Below are 22,996 nucleotides of genomic sequence, written 5' to 3' on the forward strand. Positions count from 1 at the left end.
CCCTAAGTGTTCCTCCAATTACCTTAAAATTATACCCCCCGTGGTAGCCATTTCCGCCCTGGAAAATGTATCTGGCTATCTGCTCTGTCTATGCCTCACATCATACCTTGTTTTAAATTTGGATGTCATTATGAATCAATGATACAGTGTAGTCAAGACACAGGTGCAGAGGGACAATCCACTATCCTTGACTGTCACCATCAAGAAGAGATTTGACCTTCTATTCTGAAATGTATAGGCTCACAGTTCGTTACTAATCACTGGTAGTGCTCATTGGTGCTACAGTCACTGTGGACATATTTTAAACAACATTAGACACGCATTCTTAAACTAAATAAGAATTCAATGTAGGCTGCCTATACCAAGGTCAGGAATGCTACCAATGTGCGATAAGAATCCTTAGTTCTGAGCGTTCTATTATCGGAATCAGAATGCATTCAGCTGCTCTGATGGAAACGTCAAGTGCAGTATCTCTGTGGATACAGTCACTGACATTGAGAATCCGCTGTAATGACATTAGTCTCTGTCAAGTAGATCTATAGCAAGTAGGCAACAATATATGTTTTCCTTACATCATGTTGTACTCTCATGATCCTCAATCTATTTCCAATTTTACTGATCGTTGCAACACATATTCCCTATCAAACGTGCAATGAAGGCGTTTTATATCTTTCCCTGCACCTCGGTGCATTGTCAGCAACAATATAACAGCGAATCTCAGACATTGACTGCTGCAAATTCTCAAACGAAATCCATTTCAATGGTGAACAAGTGCCCGTTATGAAAGAAAAATCTAAGCATTGCTGTGAAAAATAAATGTTGGTATTTCCCGCCTTGCATGAATGAGGACAGGCACAAAATAACTCCAAATTTCAAGTGCCCTATCAATTTCAACTGCAGGAGAGCCCGGTTTCGATTTCATTCTATTTCTCGCTGACCGTGGAATAGGTGTTGAATTGTAGAATAAAGAAGCAGTTAACTGATTGGCTGACATGCAAAACAATGCATCTAAAATATTGATTGGAAGTTGCCTGGTGCTTCCGTTCAGAACAAACTATCAGCAGAGATACGGATAACAGGTACATCTTCCTATCTGATCATGAATAACTATTTCAGGGAGAACCAATTTATTTTCAAATTTGTTATCATGTCTGAGAAAACATTTCGTTGCATGGTTTTTACTTTTTACAAGCGCTGATCAAGTGTCATCTAACTTTACATACCATCTTCCTCTCTCTCCATGAATTCTGCCGGATGCGCTGTGGTTTCAGGCCTTTTTTTTTTCTTTCTATACTTATCAGTTAATCATCACAATGGTCATGTTACACGACAAATTCCAAAATTAAGCTATCTCTTTCATTTTACATCATCGAAAGACAGAAATTTCAATATATTGATTTGTAGTGAAGTACACTATATGTACGCCATGTGGCACCAAGTTGAAAACGTTTGCTTTCAAATTGAGACAGGGTCCTCCAGGTCAATGGAAATAAGCGTCCGGCAAGTATTTATAGAAGGATGTCCCAGCACGAACCGCTCACACTGATTTAAGTCATTTATTTAACAGACACAGGACTCATTAACCTGCTGATAATCAGCAGATGTCCCTCTTCACTACTGCAGGTGTCCGTGAGAGTACACTGCCATTAGATGTCAATGGTAGCTCATTTAAATAATTTGAATTAATCATAAAATGCACAATCTTATTCCAGCAGTGCATAATGTGATAAATGTTATATTTTCTTTCCAAAATAAATGATAATAGACAATAGGTTCAGGAGGAGACCATTCTGCCCTTTGAGCCTACACCACCATTCAATTTGATCATGGCTGATCATCCTTAATCAGTATCCTGTTCCTGCCTTATCTCACATCAAATTTTACCTAGCTCTTTGCTAAGTCGGTTTGGACTTTCCAGTCTGTCTTTCTCAATTTCTTCTTCTAACTTTATCTGTTTGTTTCTCTCTTTTTATGTTTGGGCTATTCATTCTTTTGCTTTTCCCTTGCTATCATCTGGAATTTAAGCGGTTTCATTTGCGTTTGAATTTTAACTATTTCTATTAACTCTGCATGCATTTCTGGCAATTTTAAACGCTAATCTGTTACAACAATAACCTCCATCTCCAGCTTGTTTGCCAATTTTAAAACGTCTGCCTTCATCACGTTTGGTAGGTAAGCCGGCGTTTCCGCAAACTTTGTCAAGGCACTCATCATGTAAATCAGCCGAAATCTACGCAAGAATAGAGAATTCCAATCCGGACCACTAAAATTCTTTAAATCCAAAAGTTCAAACTCCAATATTGAATTAGAGATTTTGATTCCAGACCAGATTCCCCATTAGTTATAGACCGGACTAAAACTCATATCCCCCAAATTGTTTTCATTACATAACCTAGACTGTAACTTTTACATTTATTTCAAGGTAGTAGCTTCCAGTAATGATTCAACCAGTCTACGACTAAATAAAAACACATTCTATGCTTAGTGCACAATTAATATACCAAAAAAAGACACAACTTTAAATCTGTTAAAGTACTTAACAATGTAATGCATTTTTAACAACTAATTATCAACTGTTCCAGTATAGACAGTGTCCATCAAACACATCCTTTGGCAAAAATCCAACTCAGCAAGGCATTTTAGTTTTCCTTGAGTCCTTCCTAATCTGGAGGAAAGAAACAATCTGATCCTTTTGATATTTAAGGGGAGGTCCCACTATCTAAGGTTTCACTCTCACAGCCAGAAAGTCACACCTTTGCTTCAGAAGTGAGCAGAGAACTCGCACTAACAGGGAGCAAAAATTGAGGATGAAGGGCAAATGGTCGTAATGTCGATTCTCCTGATACTCGGGTGCTGCCTTACCGGCTGTGCTTTTCCAGTTTCCTATCAGCCAACCAACTTTCAATCCAAGTTAGTGCTTTGCCCCCAATACCATGCGCCCTATTCGTCATGAAATTTAGAAACTTCTATGGAAAAAAAAAATTCGGCTTGTAAGATACAGAATGTAATAAAAATCAACTTGCCACAACACAGTATGTTCTACTCTAAGGAGCATCTTTATTATTGTCTTTTTATATCTTTATTATTGTTTGATGATTATTAGTGGATGTCCGACACAGCCAATTGTGGATTTCAAATGTGAATCTTCTATTCATTCAACATTTCATATAACTGTTGAAGAAGCTGCATTTAACACCCAACCTGGGAAAGGATTTTAACATGTACGTTGTGAGCTGGCGGTCTCTGCGGCTTGTTCTGATTATTTCTCTCAAATGTGTGGAAGGAAAAGTTCGGCATTTCATTTATATGTGCTACTCAGTCAGCAATTCCTGTTAATGAGAAAACATTATTTCTGAACTAACATACCGACAGAAAGTTTTGCATTACCAGAAGTCCACAAGTAAAATGTAATTTCTCTCGTGATGTAGAATTTCACTGCCTGTACCGATGGGAAGTTATGATATTGGAGTAGCTTAGTGGGAAACAAGATCAGAAACAGAGCTCCATGGATGGGTTTGTGCAGTTCATTCTTAGCAGGTTTGCATTCGAAGCTAACATATTGATGTATCTCTGAATAGTAGCTAACTTTAAGTTATCGTGCATTTTTTTTTCAAACTTAAAGTCACTCCTCTGACTCTTCCTCTGGAGCTTAATTGTTCCTTCTGTTTCAAGGTGTGAATGAGCCTTCTTTAACTGGCACTCTCAGCGTGAGTTTTTGTAGGGGCTGTGCCATTACTCTGTATCAGTGTGAGCGTCATTGCACAGAAATACATGGCACAGTCAGAGATGATGGCCATGCTGATTGTTAACTCCGCATGCTTCGTGGATTTCGTAAATTTGAAAGCGAATCGTTCAGGAACATCTGGATTCTTCTTGACAATGTTTTCTCCAGCTATATAAACCATGTACCTTGGAGGCTGCCCTGGCAGCTGACTGTACCAGTGAACATAAGGGTTGGGATCGCTTGTCTTCAAACTGCAGGTTAGTGTGACATTGCCTTCCTCTTTAACTGCCAATTCAGAGTCTGGCTGTTCCACCGTATCTTGCTGACTCCATTCTAAGAAAAACAAAAAGCAATTTTCAAGATTACGTCCATTACCGTCATTGTTTTCCGAATATTAACCCTTAGGTTGCAAACATCTGTGTCTGGAGAAATGGAATATTAATGGGAAACAAACACTTACTGAGAATTGAAACAATGATGAGGAGTGGTGTGAGAATATTCCTCATGGTGCACTCTGAGTATGTAATTCTGCAGTCTGGAAAATCCTTTGTCAGAGATCCTGATCAAAGCTGTTTCACTCGATGAGTAACAGTGACGGCTACTGCGATCTCTGCAGTATCACAGAGAAGGGAAGGCGCGTCAGAGACAAGGCAGCAAACGGAAGCTGAGGGTGGATCTGCAGCAGATACAGCTCTGAGTGAACTCATTATGCCGTGTCAGAACAGAAGGTGAACAATGCCGTACAGCCGCATCCAGAAGGGTTGAACGTTGAAAAGTCTGATACAACCCTGCCCGAGCAAAGAATCACCAACAATCAAATATGGAGGGGGGCATAAATGATCAAGGATTTCATAATTACATAATACAGGTAGAAGCTTATTCCGTCAATTATAACTGTAGCTGCTCTTTGAAACATGCTTGTATGTAGTTTCACAGCCACAGCTATTGTTCTGCAGCTGTGCAAAATTTATCACCTTCTACGTGTCTTTGCAATAACATTCTGAAAGTTAGCATTGAATCAACGTCCACTTACATTTGAAATTCTAGATTATAATAAGATTCAATGTGTAAAATCAAGTGTGTTTCTCTTGTCAATGCTACTGATCGTGTTCCACGGATTACTGAACCCCGAACAAGTGAAAGTAATTTGGCATGATGGATTCTATCAACCCAACGTATTAGCGCTCAGCAGTTCAGTAAAATTTTCATTAACCTTAAGTTGACAGGAGGAGAATAATATTTTCTTCTCTAGAATTCGCGTGATTCAGGTGTCTGATTATCTTTCATTTCTCCAAGTCAGTAAACCAAATCATGCACCCTTCCTGATCTCTGGACTGCAATCCAAATCCAGCTCCGCATCTGTTTGGTCCACTCCCAACTTTTCCCTCTTTCTGTCTCCTCTGTTCTTCTGCGGTTGTCAAGCTCCTGTCTACATATTGCGAATCAAATCACTGAGGCTGATTCGGGGTTTTGGGCTTCCAAAGGATCTTTGTCATTAAGAAAAGATACAAGATTAACCAATACCTTCCCAGGTTCTGTAGTTCTAACGAGGTTGCTTTTTCTCTCTCGTTGCCCAGCTTCAATTCCTGTTGAGGAAACAATGATATATTCTTTTTGTGCAAACTGTTAAAGTGAACGTGAATTCCTGGCATTAAAACAGCAAATTTAGAGACAAAGCAGTTCTGCCGGAATCAATAATGGATTCACAGCACAGGTAAAAACACCACCCTGGGCCGGAAGAAAGCATGCCGTCCCAATCAAAGTAACCAGCTGTAACCGTCTAGGATGATACATATTGGATTCATAGGTGTTTTGTTATATTTTTTCTTTCGAATTTTACAATGAACCTTCAGGCGAAAGTATGCATTTGCTACAATGGGGATTGGGACCATTTTGAGACCCACAAAGGAAAACTTGCCGAGGGTGAAAGAAGTCTCAATAGTGACAGGCACTCAGATTGGAAGGAGGCTTCCTATCTAGCTAAGATGCTATTCCCTTTGGGGGCACAAATTTCTAGATCCTTGAGAATGATCGGAAACGAAAAACTAAGGTTAATTTTATATTCTGAGCGAGTCATCAGGTGCATTATTAAAGTCAGTGATACAGAATGACAAAGACAATAAAATTTGGTGCGCTGAGAACAACTTCACTGAGTCCTAAAAACATCGCTTTTACCACTCAATCACCACAATGACTTGGAAATATGTATAGATGATATTCATTTAGGCTATGCTGAAAAACATTTCACAGCCGTGTATCTGCCGGTTGGGTGCAAAACAAATCAACAGATTCCTCACAATTGGGGTTTCTTATTCTTCTAATCAGAACCCATATCGCTACTACCATACTTGCTTATTGCAGGACGCACAGAAGCACCTGAAATGGGGAACCAATTTCAAACCCGCGGTTCAAAGATTCGGAAACGTAAACCCTCCGATCAAGCGCCTTCTAATGGATAGCTGTCGTCACTTCAATGGGACATAAGCACCGCAACAATGTGGGACCTACAGGCTCCTCCACACTCATTTTTCAATGTTAGGTCCTGGTGGATCACGATCCCTAATACGAGATCTCCACCTGATCCCGGTAGATTTTCATTCATTTACAGCCACAAATATCTCTATCTCAGACTTCGATATGCACTGAGCATCCACACATATATGGGTTAGAGAAATCGAAAGATGTACAACCCCTTGACTCAATTAAAACCCATGCATGCACTTGTTGAGGCTGCATCTCTACAAGAAGTGAGTCAAGGGCAGCATGCCAGAGTTGGCCCAGTGGTGCAATGGATAACGTTTCTGATTACAAATCAGGAGTTTGAACTCTTTCGCAGCTCAGGTGTAGTTTAAAGTTGTCTCTCGTTTCTTCACTCTCTGTCTGCATGGACAATTCATGTTGCTCCATAGTCACATTTTTCATATTGTTATTGAAATAGATCTCCGTTTCCTGTGTTAATTTAGATAAGTGCTTCATCATTCCCCCTACATATATTATGAAGAAGCACTTAGTTCCAACAGAATATTACAGAAGCAAATTTAATCTCATTCAGACTTACACTTCCTCCTCAATGTTATTATCCATTTTCGTCAGCATGTGCTCCTAGATTTCATATTGGTCTCACTCTGAAATCAGGTTCATTTCAATGCCCAACACAAAGTGAATTGCAAACCAGATGGACGAACAATGGGACAGAAGTTTCTCAGTGATGCAAATCCCATGGAGAGTTCATTTACAGATTCACAGCAGTGAACTATTCAATCACATCAATAAATCTTGCTGGGAAAAGTTTTAAGAAGTTGGTCTGACTTTTATTTCTGGATTAGTGGTGCTGGAAAAGCACAGGAATTCAGGCAGCATCCGAGGAGCAGTAAAATCGACGTTTCGGGCAAAAGCCCTGCATTTCTGATCATTCACTCGCTGATTATGTAAATAAGGTTGGAGGTTTAGTGAGCGAGCTATAATCTCACTGTTCTACTTTTCTTCTACTCCTTAACCATGAGCTGAGGGAGGGCGAATCATTGATGGGTTTGTTTGAATCCAATCACTTCATACATTTCTCAGTGTTTGATCTAACTCCATGGAAAGTTAGATTATCAACAGATTTCCAATGGACTTCCATTAAAAGGAACATATATAAACACTGCTATAGTTACTCATAGATTCACACGGTCAGATAAATGTACAGCACCGAAGCAGGTCATTCGGTCCAACTCGTCCATGCCGACCAGATATCCAAACGCAATCTCATCCCACCTGCCAGCACCCCACTCATAACCCGCCAAACCCTTCCTGTTCATATACCCATTCAGATGTCTTTTAACTATTGCAATTGAACTAGCCTCCACCACTTCCTCTGGCAGTCCATTCCACACACAATCCATCCTCTACATGGAAACGTTGCCCCTTAGGTCTCTTTCATATCTTTCCCCTCTCACCTTAAACCTATGCCCTCTAGTTCTGGGCACCCCGCCCCATGGAAAAGGCCTCCTCTATTTACCGTAACCATGCCCCTCATGATTTTATAAACCTCTATAAGGTCACCCCCTCAACTTCTGACGCTCCAAGGAAAACAGCCCGAGCTCATTCAACCTCTCCATATCGCTCAAATCCTCCAACCCTGGCAACATGCTTGTAAATCTTCTCTGAACCCTTTCAGAACATCCTTCCGATAGGAAGGAGACCAGAATTGCGCGCAATATTCCATAAGTGGCCTGATCAATGTCCTGCACAACCGCAACATGACCTTCCAACTCCTGTACTCAATACTCTGATCTAAAAAGGAAAGCATACTAAACGCCTTCTTGACTATACTAACTACCTGCGACTCCATTTTCAAGGAGATATCTGCCTGCACTCCAAGGTCGCTTTGTTCAGCAACACTCCCAAGGACCTTACCATTAAGTACATACGTCCTGCTAAGATTTGTTTTCCCAAATGCAACAACTCGCATTTATCTAAATTAAACTCCATCTATCACTGCTCAGCCCATTGGCTCATCCAATCAAGATCCCGTTGTAATTCGAGGTAACCTTCTCTGTTGTCCACTACACCTTCAATTTTGGTGTCATCTGCAAACTTACTAACTATACCTCTTAAGTCCAAATCCAAGTCATTTCAATAAAGTAGTGGACCCAGCACTGATCCTTGTGGCACTCCAGTGGACACAGGCTTCCAATCTGAAAACCAACACCCCATCACCACTCTCTGTCTACTACCTTTGAGTCAATTCTGTATCCAAAAAGCTAGTTCTCACTGCAGTCCATGAGATCTAACCTTGCTAACCAGTCTCCCATGGGGAACCTTTTCAAACGCCTTATAGATCATGCCCAAATAGATCACGTCTACTGCTCTGCCCTCATCAATCCTCTTTGTTACTTCTTCAAAAAAATCAATCAAGTTTGTGAGACATGATTTCCCACGCACAAAACTATGTTGATTATCCCTAATACATGTGCATCCTGAACCTCATGATTCCCTCCAACAACATGCCCACACCGAAGTCAGGCTCACTGGCCTTAGTTCCCTGACTTGTCCTTACCACCCTTCTTAAATAGTGGCACCACGTTAGCCAGCCGCCAGTATTCCGGCACCCCACCTGTGACTATTGATGATACAAACGTCTCAGCAATCACTTCCCTAGCTGCCCACGGGGTTCGAGGGTACCGCTGAGCAGGTCCTGGAGATTTATCCACTTTTATGCGTTTCAAGACATCCAACACTTCCTCATCAGTAATGTGGGCATTTTTCAGGATGTCACCATCTATTTCCATTCTATATCTTTTATGTCTTTTTCCACAGTAAAAACTAATGCAAAATACTCGTTACACTTCCTCATCAGTAATGTGGGCATTTTTCAGGATGTCACCATCTATTTCCATTCTATATCTGTCATGTCTTTTTCCACAGTAAAAACTAATGCAAAATACTCGTTAGTATCTCCCCCATCTCCTGTGGCTCCACACAAACGCTGCGTTGCTGATCTTTGAAAGACCCTATTATCTCCCTAGTTACCCTTTTGTCCTTAATGTATTTATTAAAAACCCTTTGGATTCCCATTAACTCTACTTGCCAAAGCTATCTCATGGACCCTTTTTGCACTTCTGATTTCCTTCTTAAGTACACTCTTATTCCCTTTATACTCTTCTAAGGATTCACTTGATGTATCCTCTCTATACCTGACATATGCTTCCTTCTTTTTCATAACCAAACCCTCAATTTCTTTAGTCATCCAACGTTGTCTATACCAAACACTCTTTCCTTTCACCCTAACAGGAATATACTGTCTCTGTGCTCTCATTATCTTATTTCTGAAGGTGTCCCATTTTCCAACCTCTGAATATCTGCCCCCAGTCAGCTTTTGAAAGTTCTTGTCTAATCCAGTCAAACTTGGCCTTTTTCCGATTTAAAACTTCAACTTTTAGATCTGGTCTATCTTTTTCCACCACTATTTTGAAAGTAATAGAGTTACGGTCGCTGGCCCCAAAGTGCTCCCCCACTGACACCTCAGTTAGCTGCCCTGCCTTATTTCCAACGAGTAGGTCAAGTTTGGCACATTCTCCAATAGGTACATCCACATAATGAATCAAAAACATTTTCTTGTACATGCTTAACAAGTTCATCTGCATCTAAACTCTTAACAATATAGCAGTCCCAGTCTCTGTTTGGAAAGTTAAAATCCCCCACTATAACCACCCTATTATTCTTATACATAACTGAAATGTCCTTACAAATTTGTTTCTCAATTTCCCTCGGATTATTAGGGGATCTATAATACAATCCCAAATTGGTGATCATCCCTTTCTTATTGCTCAGTTCCCACTCAATGAATAAGAGTTCTGTTTAGAGAATAATAACTGCCCTTCTAACTTCAATCTGTAAGTATCTGCTCCGTTTCTTGTACTGTGTCTTAAAGGTGTTTGCTTATTGGGACTGTTGTTTATATTCGGAGAAGCATACTTAAGTCTAGTTTGCATAGATTGAGTTCTGTAGTGGTTCTTTATTCTGTTCTTCGTGTTTTACTGTGTGTTTTTGTGATTTTTTTGTCTGGTTTAAAACTGGCAGTAAATCTCGCTAAACCTGGGTAATTTTCACTGTTCACTTCCCGAAACAAATCACAAAGATATGGTCTGGGCTGCCAGCTTATGAACTTTTTGAGTGGTCTGACCTAGTCCATAACACCACATTATCTAACTGTTCCTATTTTACTCGACTACTTATTTGTATCGTTTTTGTGTCTCTCCTTCTCTCTTTGTCTTAATCTTTATCTGATTCTTGGTTCTCTCGATTGCCTGAATCCTAATCATTTCTCCCCTATCTCAGAGTCTCTCTTTCCTTCTACAATGCGCCAGAAAAGTACGAATTGTAGAATGTTCAATTTCTCCTCGTGTGGCATTTTATCGAGTTCCACAAAATTTAGTGATGTGTGAATCAGAACAGTTATAACAGCCTAAGTAGAATTTGAGTTAATAAACAATAATCTGCGTTTCTTAAAATGAAAAGCAGTGACAGCGTTATTTGTTGAAGACGATCAGCGTCCACGATAACTTTCGCACTAATCAAAATTAGCTGATTAACACAAAACTGTGTTGGGCCTGAAGTGTAGTCGATGGTATGATCATAAATAAATAAATATGGGGAAAAAAACTATTCAATCCATAGATTCTGTTCCAACATTCATTGAGATCATGGCTGATCTGGTAATCTTCAACTGCACGCTCCTTCCTGTTCCCCAGAGCACTGGAGTCCTTTGCCACTTGAAATTCTGTCTATTTTTAACTTCTGCCTTAAAGTGCAGAATGTCAATTGAACTTGTAGCGTTCCAGTTGCCAGCCACATTTCCTCTTAATCCAAATAAGCAAATTGGATGTAGGAGTATCCTATGATGTTTTTGAGTTCGTCTTCATTGCAAGGTATGTGAGTAAAGGAAAAAGGAAGTCACTGCAGTTTTACAGGGCATTGATAAGGTCACACCTGGATTCCTCTGCACAATTATCTATCCTTTCCGAAGAAAACATATAGTTTTCAGAGAGGGAGTGCAGTAAGCATTCAACAGACTGATTCCAGGGATGAAAGGTGGTCAAAAAAGGAGATCATGATGCAAGATATTTCCACTGGTCAGCTCATGTACATTAAGGGGTCTGATCTCAGTCTAAGCAGTAGGCCTTGTCAGACTGAGATAAGGACAATATTGTTCAATCACAGAGTAGTGAACCTGCGAAGTTCTCTGCCAAATAAGGTGGTTAGTGTGAATTTACTTAATCCGTTCAAAAAAGAAGTATGAAGCTATCATTATTTCTAACAGAGTCGCGGTGCCTTTGCTGTTTGCAATGACATAAAATCGCTTTCATGTTAAGAGCTTGTGCATGAGCAATAAATACTTAACTGCTGAACGGGAATAGAACCCCAAACATGGCAGTCAAAGAAATGAATCTGAGGCACTGGATCAACAGAGAAACTGCAATGGATCTGTGTATATTTTCTTAATGATATTGATTTTATTTAATTCGCGATCACCAGAGTAGAGATAACCCGATAATTGATCAAGTGGTCGATTTTTTTTACAGCATGGAAAGAGGCCATTCAACGAATCATGTCAGTGCTGGTCATCTAACCTTCATCCATTTTAGCTCCAATTTCCAACACTTGACTCTTCATCTAGTCTGCTCTGACGTTTCAAGTACTTACCTGAATAATTCTTCAATGTACTGAAGGGTTCAATGGAACAAAAACAGTTCTTTCAGCCAATAACAGGAGCCTTTGTTGTTCACTGGAACATGAAATCCACACTTGCACCTTTGAGACAGTTCCAAAAGACTGAATTCTTTCTCGGAACCATTCCTCTCTTTCCCAAATGTGTGTTTCAGTTTCAAACTTGTTCTATGATGTACCTTGGGCCGCTTCATTTGTGATTATGTTTCTCCTTAAAATGATTATGTTGTCCTTTTTTACCAGGAGTTCATGAAAATGTAAGTTCTGAAATTTTTGTGTTTGGATGCGTTTTAGGGCCAATTTGATTATAGTTAACAGAAACTGCCTCAGGCAAAAACCTTTTGAGTTTAAAAAAAACACTCGTACAATGAAAGGGGAGTAGCCAGTTCTCCCAGCTCAGCTGTTCTTTCATTTGTTTGTTTTTTGGCTGTCTGGCTATTTACTGAAAGCAGTCAGCAATCGTGAAGCTGGTGGATGCAGAAGTTTTGTCAATGTCGAAAGCTTTCTCTAATACCTCTCATATAAGACATTGGGTTTGAGTTTACCTTTTGCATCAAGCGGTGTTTATGGGGATTTAACAATTATTGGGAACAGCAGCATTAAGTTGAGATAGTCTGTTGGTTTTTGGATAGTTTATGTTATTCTGCTTTCTGTTCTCTTTGGTTCGTTTTACATTGGGTAATCTTGCAAATAAATTCAGTTTTATCTAAAGGAAAGTGATGTAACCAGCTCTATCACCCCGGAATATTCACATTGCACCTGCTTCTGACAAGTAGCAAAGTTAGGGTCTGTGCTACTTCCTTGAAATGTTTTGATGAGATCTGGTCTTTTCCAAAACACTGTGAACTTTCATAACTCCTTAAACTTTTGGGATATCTCCAGGAACAGCAAATCTTTTAGCTTCGCAGGCATTTCAATCATCCAGCTACATTCTAATCATTTAAACTTCTGCTATTGGAGGTCTTATCGCTTTTCTGTATATGTGTCGTTATCTCTGATAAAGAAATTAGGTTCCTGATTAGGTAAATAATACCGATTACACTACAGAAATGCTCCATTACATAGAACATAATTTGCGATATCATCAACTATGAAAGTGTTCTATCCATGTCCATCTCTCTCTTAATGTGAGAACATTCAATGTCAACGAGTATTTTCAATGAAGTGGTGGTCACTGCCTTTTTGAGGAAGGGAATTCGAAACACTCACGAACCTCTGCAGAAAAATATTCCCCTTCTCTCTGTCTTAAATGGATAGCTCTTTTAAAAATTGACACGCTCAGTGAATGACCTCCAGCTGCAGTACACCTCAAAAGTATCTCTTCAATATATTTGCTAGAAGAAACTTCGAACAAAAGTGACACCTTCCCAAATATCTGCTGTTTTTGCAGCAGCTTCAATTTACCAGCAGATGTTGGCATTCTATCATTTTAATCAGAAGGCAACCACATGGTGCAATGCTTTGACGTTGTTATTTCTTCCACCTCAAGCCAAATGCATCTCCCATTGCGTGCAGAGATGAAAGCAAACACAATCAAAGACACGCACACGCCCGCAGACAAACAAAACAAAAACACAGACGCACACAGGTATGCAGGTGGCACGGTGGCTCAATGGTTAGTACTGCTGCCTCACAGCCCTTGGGTCACAGGTTCGGTTCCAGCTTCGGGTGACTGTCTGCATGGGGCTTGAACATTCTCCCTGTGTCTCCGTGGGTTTCCTCTCACAGTCCAAAGATGTGCACATCAGGTAGATTGCCCATAATGTTAAGTGCATTAGTCAGAGGGAAATGGGTCCGGGTGGGTTACTCTTCGGAGGGTCGGTATGGACTAGCTGGGCTGAAGGGCCTGTTTCCACACTGTAGGAACTCTAATCATATGCACACACAAAAGGAAAATATTAATAGACAAACAAAATGCACAAATACCCTGTTATGGACCAGATCAAACCCCATCAAAATATATTTAGAAATTAACATGTATTCTAAGTATTCTGTATTTCAAGATTAATGAATGCATTACGATCCAGATGCAATCAGATTGGTGTAACTACTCGATTTTAGACAAGGTGCATTTCATTTTTATGCTGCTCCTTCATCAGGTAACTCGTGGACTGGATCATGGGGCACAGAATTTACAATAGAAGATCAAAGTGTCATACAACTGATATGACTAGTTATCTGACGAAGAAAAAGTGCTCCCAAAGCTTGTACTTTCAAATAAACCTGTTAGGTTATAAGCTGGTATTGTATGATTTTAATTCTGTCCACCAATGTACATCATTGGCACCTTGACATGCTGGTGAGAAAAAATTACTTTCAATTTCCAGAGAATTCCACTAGAGGGTGGTGCGTGTCTGTGGTAAATATTGAACATGATATCTGGAGTCAGAGTGATGTTACAGACAGAAAGCAGTTGTTAAAGTGAAACATTTGGTACAGAAAGACAAACAGATAGACATGACCAGAAGGTGGCTCTAAGTGAAACTTGAAGAGGGCGTTTTACTAGTTGTTAACACTTAATATTTTTCTCCTGGCTCTAAACGGAGCTCTGTGACAAGTGCTTAACTCCACATTTCATGTAATTTGAAAATGTTTCAAATTTACAGAGTCCTTTTGTTTCTTCCCACAGATATTAAAGGTCAGAATAAGCATACATCAATGAAATATGAGGAAATTGGCCTTTCCTTTAACGTTAATCACATTTTACTAACAGTTACACAATCCAATTGTCACGAAAACGATGCACAAAAACCTACTATTCAATACCAGCTATTGCTAATTTTGGTTTTTTTCCCATTTTTTCATTGGAAGCATTTCTGAGATTCCAGTCGCTGTGAATCAGTTAACTCAATATTCTTCGTGGATTTAGTAAATGTGAAAGAGAGTCGTTCAAGAAAATCAGGATTCCTCTTTACAACTGGAAGTAACACCAACACATTATCCCCAACTGCAAAATTACAAATTTGCTATTTCTTATCCACTTTTTGTTTCAATGTATGCTGTGATATTCTTAAATGCTGTCTAGCCAACGCCCCAGCTCTATTTAATCGTTCGCTAAAATTTGTCACAGAGGCCAAATGGGTGGTCTCTATATTCTAACTTATTAATTTCTCCTTAATCAATTTTAACCTCTTACTTCATACCGGAAATTTATTTCAAATGGACTGAATTGGAACTATTCATCCGTGCAGCTCTGAACACAAAAAGTACAAATAGAACTCCCTTATCCTAATCATCTGGATAATCCTGACCATAAGCCTGCAACATGGTCTATAGGGTTGAATGCCTTCTCTCTAGCGTTCCCTGCCATTCTGGGTGGTACAGAGTAGATTGGAGTACCTTCATTCCCAAGTTATCCATAACCTCCTTGAATAGTACGGATGTGAAGTTTGATCCTTGAGCTCACTGAATATCTATTGGCAGTCTGTATCTAGTTAGAAAAAATTAAGTAGTTCTTCTACACTCCTTTTTGAAGTGATGTTGCATAGTGGGATTACCTCTGGAAATCATTATTGTTAATACCTACCTATTTCCACTTTTTGTTTGAGGTAGGGGATCTACACAATCAATCAAGATTCTTGTGAAAGGTTCCTCAAATGCTGGAATAGGTATTGAAGGTATAGGTTTTATTACTGCCTGTCGTTTTGAGATTAGTTGACATGTATGACACATCTGGATTAGTGGTGCTGGAAGAGTGGTGCTTTATTCCTGATGAAGGGCTTTTGCCCGAAACGTCGATTTTACTGCTCCTCGGATGCTACCTGAACAGCTGTGCTCTTCCAGCACCACTAATCCAGAATCTGGTTTCCAGCATCTGCAGTCATTGTTTGTACCATTTATGACACATCTGGCAAAATTCAACTGCAGCTTTGTGTAGTCGAGACTAGTGGAATGTCCTTGTATTTTAGCCTGTGGTTTCTTCACCACTAAATAACCTCCAAGTGGTAGCTCATGTGACACTTGCAGCACCTCCTTTTTTTACCCTACTAGCAAAGCAATTTGATGCATCTCTGCCCATTTCTCATCTGCTTGGCTGTATGGTGGTCTCCATTTTTCGTTAAGTAATAGCACACAGGGATGCATTCACTCTCCTTCTCTGTAAATGACCTTTGATACAACTGCTTTAAGTTCTCATCTTTCTGCTGTAATTCAATAAGCTTAGCAGAGCTAAAGTTACTTGCATGTTTACTTGTTTTCTGCTTCTCTGTGCCATTTTTCTGATTAGAAAAGGTCTCGGATAACACTATGTCAGTTTCCATATTTGTGCCTTTTTATCCAACCTGCATCAGCTTGTGCATCTGTGATCTTGTGATCACACAATCAGGGAAAGGTCCTGGGTAAACATTCTCCATGCCTTCAGTTGCTTGCATCTTCATTGGCTTTTCAACCAGTGTAGGGATCCCAAAAGCGTGCTGATTAAAACACTGAAGTAGATAGATGCCACCATTCGTGAGTTTTTTGTTTAGGGTCTTAAGATCTACACAATGCTGGGCCTCACTGCGCAGTAATGGACTGCCCAGTCTTCCACATTCAGGTTGTTTACATTGCGATAACCAGCTTTTGCAGATGTATCAGTAAACAACAAGTCTTGTCGTGAAATTCCGGTTTCACATTTCTACTTCATTAACACTCCAGGTTGGAGGCTATTCCGTTGTCTTTCCTTATTACTGCTTGTTGCCAATATGCAGGGTTGTACATTCACACTATAACTTCACCGAATTCTCTCTTTGCACAGTTACTATCACTGGAGAGTGAGTTCATCTCTCTACACATATATTACACCTGCGATGGTAGAGAAACTAAAGACTGGGTGGTAAAATGGAAATTATCTAAATCCGTGTCTTTTTTTATGATTGTATGCAAATATCCATTCATCGATCTGTCCATAATATGCTCACATCTGATCGCTTCATTCACCAGGTTCCATTAGAAATGAAGTATCCGTCTAGACTGAGTTGATTTCATTTAAATTCAATATAAATCTACACAGGCGTATTTACTCTCCAATCCAACCAGAAGTATAATCAGAAACGTGTTTGAGGGAATTTGTGGCAGTGAAGTGCCCGATGAGAAGCTGAATAGGGTGAAAGAAGAATTGAGCACCTCTTTCGAAGACTTTCAGCTGGAAAAGATCAAAGGTTCTCAGTCCATATAGAAGATTGGATGATCCTGAATCAGAACGTTATCCAGCGCAGAAACAGATCCTTCCATCCAATTCGTACATGCTGACCAGATATTTTGAACTGATCTTGTCCCATTTGCCTGAATTAGGCCCATATCCCTCTGAATACTTCCTATTCATGTATCTATCTGCATGTCTTTTAAATGCAATTGTACTCGCCTCCACTACTACCTCTGCCAGCACTTTCCATTGCATGCGACCTCCTCTGCATGGAACAGTCCCTTTCAAATCCTTCTAGCTCACCTTCATACCTCTTCAAATTCCATGTTTTTCGTCACTTGAAGAAGGAGTACGTGCACAAACATCGAGATTCAAACCTCATTCTTTCTGCTCCATCTGTTCTATTCACAATTGACAGCTACCACACAATTGGCCTTTGTGTCTGCACTATTCGTGACCACAGCATCCGTGAGTTGTTCTCATTTTGTCTGTTGGGAAAATTGTGGCCGCTATTGCACTGCTGTCATTAGTTGGAATGGAAGTGCAGTGGAACTAAGAATCCAACAGAGTTTCTTCCGTCTGTACATATCTAAATAGACAAACCTACATTCACACATTGCCTTGAGATGCTCAAAGTTTAAGTCCAGGCACTTCGACCGCATCACATTGACCAGAGTAATTTCAAAGTGTCAAACTCATTTGTTCTAAATAAATAATCTTCTGCCATAAATACTAAATCAAGATCACACAGGCAAGACTATAATCTATTTACTGTTCTGATTTCCTTTTAGATGTCATTGATGTTAATTCATCTTAACATGTTGTCCAATCTGACCATTCGTCAGAACTGAAGGGAAATATAAAATGATGATTTTTGAGTGTTGTCGGAAGGTGGGGGAAGAAGAAGGTAAGAACTTTTTTCTGCATTTTTCAACCGTCATAGGTCAATGCTGAGTCCCACAATTTGAGGAAAACCAAGAAACATCAAGCAGGTCTTTTTTGTGTCTGTAAATGGAATTGAAACAATGAGGATATCGTTCTGAAGAAGACTCATTCTGCGCCAGAAACATGAACTCTATTTCTTTCTTGCCATATGTTTTTCTAACGCACTAGGCTTCTCCAGCATCCTCTCTATTAAAATGTCTTAAAATATTCCTTTAATTTCTTACATCGTTTTGCCTTTGCTCTCAGAGGAACTGATACATGTGGTCTATTTTTATAGGTGTCATTAAAATATAATTTCCTTCTCAATGTCCATGTTATTATAGTTGATACTTTCGTCGTCGTGTGTTCTGGGCGGCCTCACAACATGTTGCATGAAGTCTTCTTCCCATTTGCTTCGACAATATGAAAGAAAGAAAGAAAGAAAGAAAGAAAGAAAGAAAGAAAGAAAGAAAGAAAGAAAGAAAGAAAGAAAGAAAGAAAGGAAGGAAGGAAGGAAGGAAGAAAGAAAGAAAGAAAGAAATTGATGCAGAATCTTTTATGAACCCAAGGATATCCAAACCATTTTAGTCACAATTAAGTAATTTTTTTCATTTGTAATGTTGGAAATGCAAAATCAATGGTGAGCAAAGTGTGATTCCACAAAAGAAAATCGAGCAGCAATCTGTTTTCAGTTCTAACATATGATGGACAAATGTTGGACGACAAGGATAAACTTTTTTTTTACTAGAATACCAGCAGTGAAGTACTAAACACTCCAAATCAGAGATTGAAAACACTCAGTGGTTTAGCGTCTCATTCAGAAAGACAGCGCGTCTGATAGCTTGTCATTCCTTTAGCATTTGCAACAGGTAAGTGTGGACGCTGGTCTATGGGCATCACAATTCTGACTCGGTGAACGCACTACATCTGACACCAGGCAGAAAGAGGGGGAGAATGCTGATCAATCATTCATTCCAAGCTATGTGTTTTTTTTCTCACTGTTTTATGCAACCAATATCCCAGGCAAAGGAAAAAGTTAACATTTTCTGCAGCTCCTTTCTGAAATTGGTCTGGGCAACTGTCTATATGAAGATATTGTTGGAAGAACAGAGCAACTGGAACATGCTAGTCTTCTTTTGAAAGATGCATTGTGAGTCAGTGATATGCAGGCTGCTGAAGTAAACCTTAACTGTAAATTGGACATAAAGGGAAACCAAGCATGCGTGATCCACAGGCAGAGCAAGCTGAGAGATTGTAAAGAACAACGAACGTCTTGCAGTTGGGCACCACTGGGTGTCTGCCAATCTCAATAACTCAGAATCTCTTACGGGGTCAGCGAGCCACTAGATTACATGTTACAGGCAGGGCATTGAGTCGGAAAATGAAAGGCAGAAATGAGTTTAATAAATGGTCCAGCCAGTCATAGACCTGCCAGGCAGGTAACCTATGGAAAGTTGATTTGATGTCACAGAACCAGGGTACTCCATCCAACAAGTTCAGTGGCTGGTGGATTAAATGGAAAGGAATGGTCCAAAGCACAGACTATTCATATGACCAGCAATTCAGTTTTCTCAGTGTAACACTTGATCTTCAGATTTTGCAGCAGATGGTCACAAAGCAGTCCATGATGAATGGCACTTTCAACAACACTGAACAACATGAGCAACAAAAACTAGCACAGTTCTAAATCTACACCCAGCGGTGGTAGAAAGCAGACTATACCTAAAGTAGAGGCGGGTGACCCGGTCTTGCATGACTGCTATGATCATGACAAGGAAATCTGACACTGCTATCGTCACGAGGTAGTAGGTAATGCACTGAAAATGTCCACACTATTTTCAGCATAGGATTGCACAATCACCACTAAGTTGTTTATGAGGGATAAAAACAGAGATTTCTCTTACAAAGCAGGCTTAAACCACCAACCATTGCCTGACTCAAGCTATTATTGAAACTATCCAGATGTGTCTATTTGCCAGCTCCAAAGTTAATGCTAATTAATCCACACCGCATGCTCAATTGAACATTTCCAAATGCAGGTATCGTTGCAAATATTGATTCACACAGCATCCGCTGTATGATCCGCTCAGTCAATCCAACTTAGTGCTAAAAAGATTTAGCTCAGTTATACTTGCTCATTGCTGAGTATGGCAATATGGCTATTCGGGCTTTTTTTTAACTGGCACAGACAATCAAAGGAAATGCGAACTGATGTAGTATTAAGCTAGTTTAAGCTAGCTCTGATTGTTGATGTGACTTTTATATCTGGTTACTGGAGCAATAGGAAGTAGTGGTGGCCCGGTGGCTCTCAGGGCCAGGGACCTGGGTTTGATTCCAACCTTGGGTGACTGGCTGTGTGGAGTTTGCACATTCTAGACGTGTCTGCGTGTGTTTCCCCTGACTGCCCTGGTTTCCTGCCACAATCTAAAGATGTGAAGATTAGGTGTATCAGCCATGACAAATTGCCCATAAGGTTCAGGCATGTGTAGGCATAATGCAGTAGTCAAGGGGTGATAATAGGCTTGGGCAATGGGTCTCGGTGCATTACTCTTTGGAGGGTCAGTGTGGACTTGTTAGGCTGAAGGGCCTGTTTCCACACTGTAGCTATTCTATGAAGTACAACATCAAAACTTTTTGTAGGACTGTTGAAGTAGAAATTGATGACACACTAAAATAAACGTTGAACACAAATATTCACCCTTGTTCTGATGGAGTTCACATGTACACATAGTCCATAATTCACATTTTGGCTCATTGACAACAGGAATGTTGGAATGACGAATTGGTTTTTGTTCTGTATAAATAACTTTACAATGGCTACTAGGTTGTGCTACTCATTTCGATTTGAACTTGCGGTTTACCTATTTTGTTGCAAGTGTATTGGGCATTCAGATCTAGAGGCACTTAACGAGTTATAGGTTTTTGTTTATCTTCTAGTCATTTCTCTTAATTTCCTCTTAGATTTGTGCTCTCCTCACCCTTATGTCAGGGCCAAGTTGTCATTTTGTCACACTCTTCCACTCTTCAATTTACTGCACTCTCCGAAATTTCATTAATTAACCTGCATCATTTAGTTTCAAATCTTCTCGACCTTCCTGGTTTTGTAAATTCACATCAACAAAGCAACCAGCACCACACAGCTTAATGTGGCCTCATTTTTGCAAATACAACATTCACCAGTACCAGTGCTGCTGCATGACTTCTCCTTCAGCAATCATTCAGAAAATCACTCATCTCTCTAACTTAACTTTTTTCTATTTCCACATGGTTCAGTAATATACCAAAGGCTCGATACGAACTTGGACATTCAGCTTCATAATTTCGTACTTCGTACAGATTTCAAACAGCCTCTTCCATTTATCCACCTGCGCCATTTGTACATTAGTGCAAGGATGGGATCCTCTCCTTCGAGATCCTCTCCGTCACAATTCACATTCCTCTCCCTTAGATGACGTACTAAAATCTGGCACACTCAGACAGCATATAAGATACTGAAGGGGATCGATACAGCAGATAAAGAGAGGAAGTATATTCTTATTGAGGAATCTAAAACGGAGGGGGCATATTAATGAAAAGGGCAGTCCCATTCTTTAGAGATTTGAGGGAGGACTTATTTTCTTTGAGGGTCATTATTCTTTGTGATTCTGTTTCCCTCAGTACAAAGCCATCCAATTCATAGTGGCGAGATAAAGCGTGAACGAGATGGAATCTCTGAAGTTGTGAGGTAGAGCAAATGGTGAGGAAGACACAAACAATCAAGCTATAGATTGGAGACAGCCAACCATATTTATTCCTAATGTAACAGTGACTGAAGAACCAGCCAATTGCAACTGGAAGTCATACCGCCGGGTTTTTCAGTAAGAAAAGCCTGCTTTTGAAATGCGATCAGTCACTGATATAAGACTATAAAAGCCATCGTTTTACACAACGTATTATTTGCTGTTGAACTACGTACCATGTATACTCTGTATTATACACTGAAACTCATGGCTATGCTGCTCGGTGCGTCTGAGCTGAAACCGTCATTACATGTTTCATTGCTTTTTGCTGCACACATCTTTTTGATCCATTTTTTATCCATGATTCAGTTTTCCAGGATCCGTTTCAGTTTGACTTCATGAAGGACAGGCTCTAAAACTGAACTGTAGCGACACAACAGAATCCTCGAATCCATCCAGTATCCCAAGGAAACTCTTGAGTTATTTGCTGAGGTGATCTAAAGGGGAAAGGGAGACAGGTCTCCAGAGTTTTCTGAGCAGCTTGCTCTAATTTGGACGAAGACGAGCAAAGAGTTCCTTTCAATATCGCCCAGTTCTTGTCTCTGACTCTGCCGCCTATTACTGCACACTGCTGCCCATGTTGCTGTAGAGGTGCAGTCAAACAATAGACAACTCTTACCTCCACCCATGCACAGATTCTGATCTGCGTTATGAATTGCTAACATAGTCAAAACTCACAAAAGCCACTTTTTCCAACGATTTCTTTCTGTGTTACGTTCTGTGCAAAACCCTGTGCAATAGCTGTTGTATGTATTATTCGTGGCGCAACTCATTGCAAGACAGACTCGGAAATTAAGACAGCGACCAAATTCGTTCTTGCACATCAGTACCCTCACTCAAAGATTGGCACTTCAAAGAACCATGCTTTGAGTTGATATCTCTCTTGTTATTTTCTTGTATCCCAGAGAGCCGTCATTTTTGGTTTCTTTCAGAATGATGTTGACAGAGTTGTGATCTTCGATTATGCAAGATCTTGGATGCGCTGTAAATCAAAAATATCCGATTGAAAGGCAGAGCAGTCTAAAGGGCCACATAGCCTTCTGCAACTCCCACTCTGCGTGCATGCGACTAACTCTGTGTAGTCATTGACAGTAAAATAGAGGCTTTGTCAGCTGATTGTGTGTCACAGCGTGTCTGCGTCAGCTATGAATCAATCGTCATCGAATCCGGACGTGACGTCTTCCCAATTTTCATTTGAAACCGGTCAGCTTCAGTTTCTTCTATTCAAACCCACAA

At 40.0% G+C, this 22,996-nt stretch overlaps 1 gene segment (V, D, J or C); it reads right to left on the minus strand.

Moving 5' to 3' along the window:
• Nucleotides 1-3,689: 3,689 nt before the first annotated feature.
• Nucleotides 3,690-4,287, minus strand: LOC122543679. The segment is given in 2 exon segments: nucleotides 3,690-4,057; nucleotides 4,185-4,287. Coding segments are annotated over 2 exon segments (414 nt in total).
• Between the last annotated feature and the right edge of the window lie 18,709 nt (nucleotides 4,288-22,996).

Source organism: Chiloscyllium plagiosum, chromosome 44 (genome assembly GCF_004010195.1).
Source record: "Chiloscyllium plagiosum isolate BGI_BamShark_2017 chromosome 44, ASM401019v2, whole genome shotgun sequence".
In the NCBI taxonomy this organism is placed as follows: Eukaryota; Metazoa; Chordata; class Chondrichthyes; order Orectolobiformes; family Hemiscylliidae; genus Chiloscyllium; species Chiloscyllium plagiosum.